The sequence below is a fragment of the Lolium perenne genome, chromosome 6 (genome assembly GCF_019359855.2).
Source record: "Lolium perenne isolate Kyuss_39 chromosome 6, Kyuss_2.0, whole genome shotgun sequence".
Lineage (NCBI taxonomy): Eukaryota > Viridiplantae > Streptophyta > Magnoliopsida > Poales > Poaceae > Lolium > Lolium perenne.
Window position 1 is genome coordinate 223,671,622 of NC_067249.2, and position 5,687 is coordinate 223,677,308.

The 5,687-nt window shown below is 46.6% G+C and overlaps 1 protein-coding gene across 1 annotated transcript; it reads right to left on the bottom strand.

Annotated features, from left to right (window-relative positions):
• Positions 1–635: 635 nt before the first annotated feature.
• Positions 636–4,087, bottom strand: LOC127305799 (DNA damage-binding protein cmr1). The gene is made up of 4 exons (XM_051336323.2): positions 3,200–4,087; positions 2,677–3,083; positions 1,331–1,429; positions 636–1,229 (listed from the first exon to the last, which is right to left on the bottom strand). The coding sequence occupies exons 1-4, from the start codon at positions 3,863–3,865 to the stop codon at positions 992–994; spliced, it is 1,410 nt and encodes a 469-aa protein (XP_051192283.1). The 5' UTR covers positions 3,866–4,087; the 3' UTR covers positions 636–991.
• Positions 4,088–5,687: the final 1,600 nt, after the last annotated feature.

Genomic DNA, 5,687 nt, shown 5'->3' on the forward strand with positions numbered 1-5,687 from the left:
CCCCACGCCACCATCCACCACCCAACGATTCCGACCGCCCCCTATGAAGGACGAGGCCACCACCACCATATCCGAGGTCGGAGCCCTCGACTTCCTCATGTTATGGGTCTAGCCCATAAGTACTACCGTTTGCTGTCGATGGAGACACCAAGATGAAGCAATTGTATAGGTTGTGGCCCATTCGAGCCCATCTAAGCCCATATCGGGCTCACCTATACCATGCCACCGCATCGCACCGTTCACCGCCAAACTGTCAGACCCTCCTGGTCATCTCCATCCGTAAAGGATTGGGCCAGCGAGCACCGCCACTGCTTCCCGATCTAAGGACAAGGAGCTTTGCCGCCGCCACACCACATAGGCTTTGCCTGTCAATGACCCGGGAGGCGGCGGCAGGAGGAGAGGCGCGGGAGGAGAGGCTGGGAGGAGGCGCGTGGGGTCTATCCCGCCACAGCTGCCACCGCACCGAGGCGAGGAGGAGTCTCCTCACCTCTGACCAAACCACAATTTTGCAGATCGTCCCGTAGCTAAGAGAATACAACCTTCTTTTTCTTTATTTTCTCTCTGCTAACTAAGCAAAAAACTGTAAGGTGGCACTTCTATGGGAAGGGCGATCTCAAGCCATTGTTAATTACATGGCCTAAGCAAACAAAGGACGTGATCGAGCGAGAAAAGGACAGCATGCACAAGAAAGGAGGCAGCATAGTAAGAACATGGGCTCAAAAGACTCAATTGGTTCTAACCTGACAACTGCTCCACCCAGCCAAAACATTAGAAAGAAAGAATTATACTGTACTACTACGAGAGTACCACGCGAAACAAAACTTAGGCAGGATACTGAACAAGCAGTCCTTAAAACCAACATGTTCCCCAGCAGCACGACTTCTTGAAACACAACAGGCGATCGACGACTCACGAGTTAGTTAGATAACCATCAAAGAGCACTGGGTTGAAACGGAACTGCCTGTTTCAGAGATCTTGTTGGTCCAATATATCAAGCCCTGGTCCAAAGGAACACGCTGCCAGAGCTCGCGCAAACAAGATGGCCAACTTTGTATGGATGTGCGGACAACCTGCAAGGAATGGTCGTCATGTGCTGGCTTTGGAGGCACGCGCTGCGCGGAGCCGAGATGAGGCCACCGCCGTCACTGCTGCTACCAACTGAGATGACATCTATCGCCCGCTTCATGTTTCCGATAAACAGGTCCGTGTCGTTCCAGCCCCAGATTGCCCTGCAACAATCAATCAACTCGGTTTGAGCAAGAGATATATGTGTAAGATCGTGAAGCTAGCTAGCTAGCTAGCCACATGGTGAAAAGAAGAGCTGTCGTACTTGAATGAAGAAATCCAGCGTCCTGTCTGGTTATTATGGTTGATAATGTGCGAGCTATCAAAGTCATCCCCTTCAAAGACTCTGACGGTATCGTCAAGGCTGGACAGTGGACAGAGCAGGAATAAGTTTGCCAGTTGTACCAACAAAATCCTGTGAAACATTAGATTGATATATCCGGTGCTAGTTTCATTTGTAATCTGGGTTAAGTTGGCCATACCACAAAAACTGTCTGAAATAGATCATATCACTATAAATTACTATCAATCAAGGGGACTATTTAAAATAGTACTATACTATTGGGAAAGAGTTGCAGCTGTTTTAATGACGGTATATACTAGGGGGGGATTCTTTAGTCTTTCTTCCTCTTACTAAATGAGAATGATGACAATTCCTGCTTACGCAAGGTGCAGCAAACTAAAACAGAAAACTGAAATTTCACACCATCCACTTCAGGATTCATTATTGTCTAGAAAGAAGTCCACTTTTGGCCCCTCGACTCTAATTCAAGACTACATTTGGTCCTAAACTCCTAATACTTTCAAACGCTCAAAAACTGATCTCGACTTTATTTGAGTGTTAGTTAAAAAGGGCAACTTGACTAAATTGCTGTGAATATGGATCCAAAAATGAAACTGAAATAAGCATTCCTGAGAAGTTAATAACTGTAGGTAGCAGCAGTGAAAGAACTATTCCAGATATTTCAGGAAAAAGATCTACCATCATGCCATCAGTGCCTGTCCAAACTGCTAATAGATACGTGAAATACAAATGGCATAATGTTTAGGCCTGAATCTAGGTACTACTTATGCTAAGTGAACATGCTTATGCAAAGAATTAATCAAGTGTTACACTTCGGCTTAAAAGTCACATCCATTGCTATACTAACTAAAACTACCACGTTAATCATTGAAAAAAAGAATAAATGTATAGGCCGCTCATCTGGTTGTACCAAGTTGTAACAATTATGATAAAATGAAAGATAACAATTTTAAGTTTACGCTTTTCATTTTGATTTCTAAAGCCTATGTCCCTGTCTGTAATTCCTCGAAGCAAGGCCAACGAATCAATAGCAATGTAACTCAAAAATTCCTTGCCCAGCAATGAAATATACAGTACTATTTAGTACACTGCAAGCACACGGGATTACCGACTAGTAATATAAACCTATTAAAATTAACATCATACATATGCTAAAAGATTTGCGGAGGTACCAATTAAAATCCAGAACACAATCAGAGTACATGGCATGGTGATGATTGTTGCAGAAACACATTCATTAGATCAACCAGTGAAATACTTAATACCAAAACAATAGAACGGACATAAAACAGAGCAAATTCAGTTACCTTGTTGTTGCTAGCATGCGGCCACTAGGTGAGAAATAAGCCGACTGAACAGAAGAATCATGTTGGAGAACCTTCAAACAATATTTGTTATTCTCCTGAAGCCTTCTGAGATCCCACACACGTGCTGTTTTATCTGTTGAGCTTGTGGCGAGCATATGTTTCTTCTCTGGATGAAAATCTATCGAGTTGACTGCATTGTCATGTGAGTCCCACGTGGTTGATACCTTGCCCATCCGCTCATCAGAGAGTTTCAGCGTACCGTTCGCGCCACCGAAATAGAGGCAGCTAGCACTGTCCGGGGCTTGACAGAGTGAATAAACAGGGTAGTCACACGAGTGGATAATATTAAAGCTCTCCTTCTCAACGTCCATATGACAAATTTCACCCCCATGGCTACAGCTGTAGATCTATATGAAAGAATCCCCATTAAATAGGGAGCAAATACATTGAAACTGAATTGAACACCATACCATACATATAAAAGAAACTAGAATTCCAAACTGAAGAGCAGCAGCAGAATCACCTTGTGTGGCAGGGCCGGGTGTGCGACGATTGCTGCCACAGGGCCCTGGTGGGGCAAATACTCGAACACCCCATCTGTCTCCGCCACACCAGGTTCCCGGTCGGCGTGCCAGAACCCAACATTCCCCAAGATGTTCCCCGCCGCCACAACTGTCCGGTCGACCAGCGGCAGGACCAGGAGGGCCGGTATCCTGTTGGGCAGCAGCTTCCTCGTGTTGGTAGGTCTCAGCACGAGCTCCTTCCCGGCATCGAACCCGTCGGCACGGAGCTTGGCAGCCCCTGGTGAAAGCGAGACGGCATCCAGGATGGTGGATGCGAGCGAGGAGGAGAAGGTGGTGCTGCGGGGCATCGGCGTTGGAGAGAGGGCGGGCTTCGGAGCACGCTGGCGGGACGGTGTGGGCTTCCGACCATGGCGTTGGGAGGGGGTGGGCTTTGGAGCACGGCGCTTGGATGGGGTGGGCGTGGGAGGGGCGGGCTGGGCGTCGGGAGGGGATTGAGAGAGGCGGATGGTGCGCCGGCGCGCGGCAGGAGGCTCGGAGGACTTGATGGCGGATGAGAGGTCGTCGGCCTTGCGGCGGGCGGAGGCGAGGATGATCTCTTTGAGGCGGATGTTCTCCGCACGGAGGCGCTCGTACTCGGCGAGATCAACTTCCGGCGGCGACGCCATTCTCGGGGAGCTCAACGGAGGGAGGAGCCGAGACGCACGATGCAGGGTGGCGGCGGCGGAGTGACGGTGATCGGCGGCCACCAGGCACCAGCACACGATGGCGGCTAGGTCTTGGGATGTGCTGAGGGAAATCGGGAGAGGATTATGGCGATGGAGACGGGGAAATGGAGGAGGCCACGGTTTTGGGAATTTGAGGAGGGGCGCTACCAGGAAAATGGCGGGAAAGGTTTGCGGGAGCGGGAAAAGAGTCGCCTGAGAAGATGAGCGGGCATTGGTCAACGCACTCGCAAAGATCTGGGCCACATTTAATGGCGTTGACACGTTGGGCAGAGGGACCCGCCGACCGTGGTCCGTGGTAGTGTGGTACAGTATGTTTTGGCTCCGTGTTTTTCTAACTAATAATCTTACTGTTTAACTTTTTCGAGGGTACACCGTACTAAATCTTTATACGAGTAGAAAATAAGAAAAATTGTTTGTACAAGAGCCGTCACTACGGCTTCGAACAGTGAATTTCACACACACAACCAATTCTCTAAAGCCTACTCTAGTGACATTGGTAGCCTTCCTCCTACTCTCGCCATCTTTCAAAGATTAAACTTGTCTTGAAACGCTCTGCAGTTGCCATGGGAGTTGGCAATCTTTATGGTGTAACTTTTCTTCAGTTTTCCGGTAACGGCGCCAGAATAGAGTTTGGTGTTGTGCAGTTGCACACCGTTGGGAAACCCCAAGAGAAAGGTATGATGAACATAGTAGCAGTTTTCTCTCAGTAAGAAACCAAAGTTTTAATCGACCAGTACGAGAAAGAAATCATTTCTGAAGGTGTTGCTAGCTGACTTTTGGCGCACTACCGACGTTAGCAACAACGTGAAACTTGCACACAACATAACCAAAATATTTTACCCTAACTTACACTGAGGTTGTCAATCTCATCACTGGTTTGCTGAAAACAAAGGACTAACTGTATAGTGTGGAAAGAGATGTTTGTTTACAGTGAAATTAAAGAGAACAGTGCTTACAGTAAGTAAACAGAACATGTGTTTGTAGTGGATGATTTTATCAGTGTAAAAGAAAAAGACCAGGGTCTACAGTCCACTAGAGGTGTCTCTCCATAAAGATAAATAACATGCTAGGTGAACAAATTACAGCTGGGCAATTGACAGAATAAAGACCATACATGACAAGCTGATTACTTTGAGATTCATTTGAGAAACATAATACATAGACCGTAATCCAACCACGTCTATGACTAATAATCCACTTATGCACCCTTTCAATATAAATTGCAAGAAATAGATTATCGCATTAAGCAATGTGTGTAAAATAAACAATAGAATTATCCTTAGATAAAGCATTGTTGTTTCTCCCTAGTAGCAACAGCACATCTACAACCTTAGAAGTTATTATCACTCTTCCAGATTACTAGAGGCATGAACCCATTATCGAGCATAAATACTCCCTCTTGGAGTCACAAGCACATACTTGGCCAGAGCCTCTACTAGCAGCGGAGAGCATGCAACATCACAAATAACATATGACAAGTATATAATCGATCTGAACCATAGTATTCAATATTCATCAGATCCCAGCAAACACACCATGTAGCATTACATAAAGATGATCTTGATCATGATAGGCATCTCACAAGATCTAAACATGAAGCATAAATTAGAGAAGACAACCATCTAGCTATTGTTATGTACCCGTAGTGCAGAGATGAACTACTCACGCATCATTTCGAAGGCGGGCATGGCGATATAGAGGCCTCCGATGATGATCTCCCTCTCCGGCAGGGAGCCTGGAAGAGCTTCAGAACCCTTCCGAG

Bases quoted from the DNA above. Each gene is read 5' to 3' on its own strand.
- LOC127305799 (XM_051336323.2), bottom strand. From the start codon at position 3,865: ATGGCGTCGCCGCCGGAAGTTGATCTCGCCGAGTACGAGCGCCTCCGT. The intron at 3,084-3,199 runs GTGATTCTGCTG...TCTTTCATATAG, and splicing joins ACCCGGCCCTGCCACACAAG to ATCTACAGCTGTAGCCATGG. The intron at 1,230-1,330 runs GTACGACAGCTC...TGATTGTTGCAG, and splicing joins CGCTGGATTTCTTCATTCAA to GGCAATCTGGGGCTGGAACG.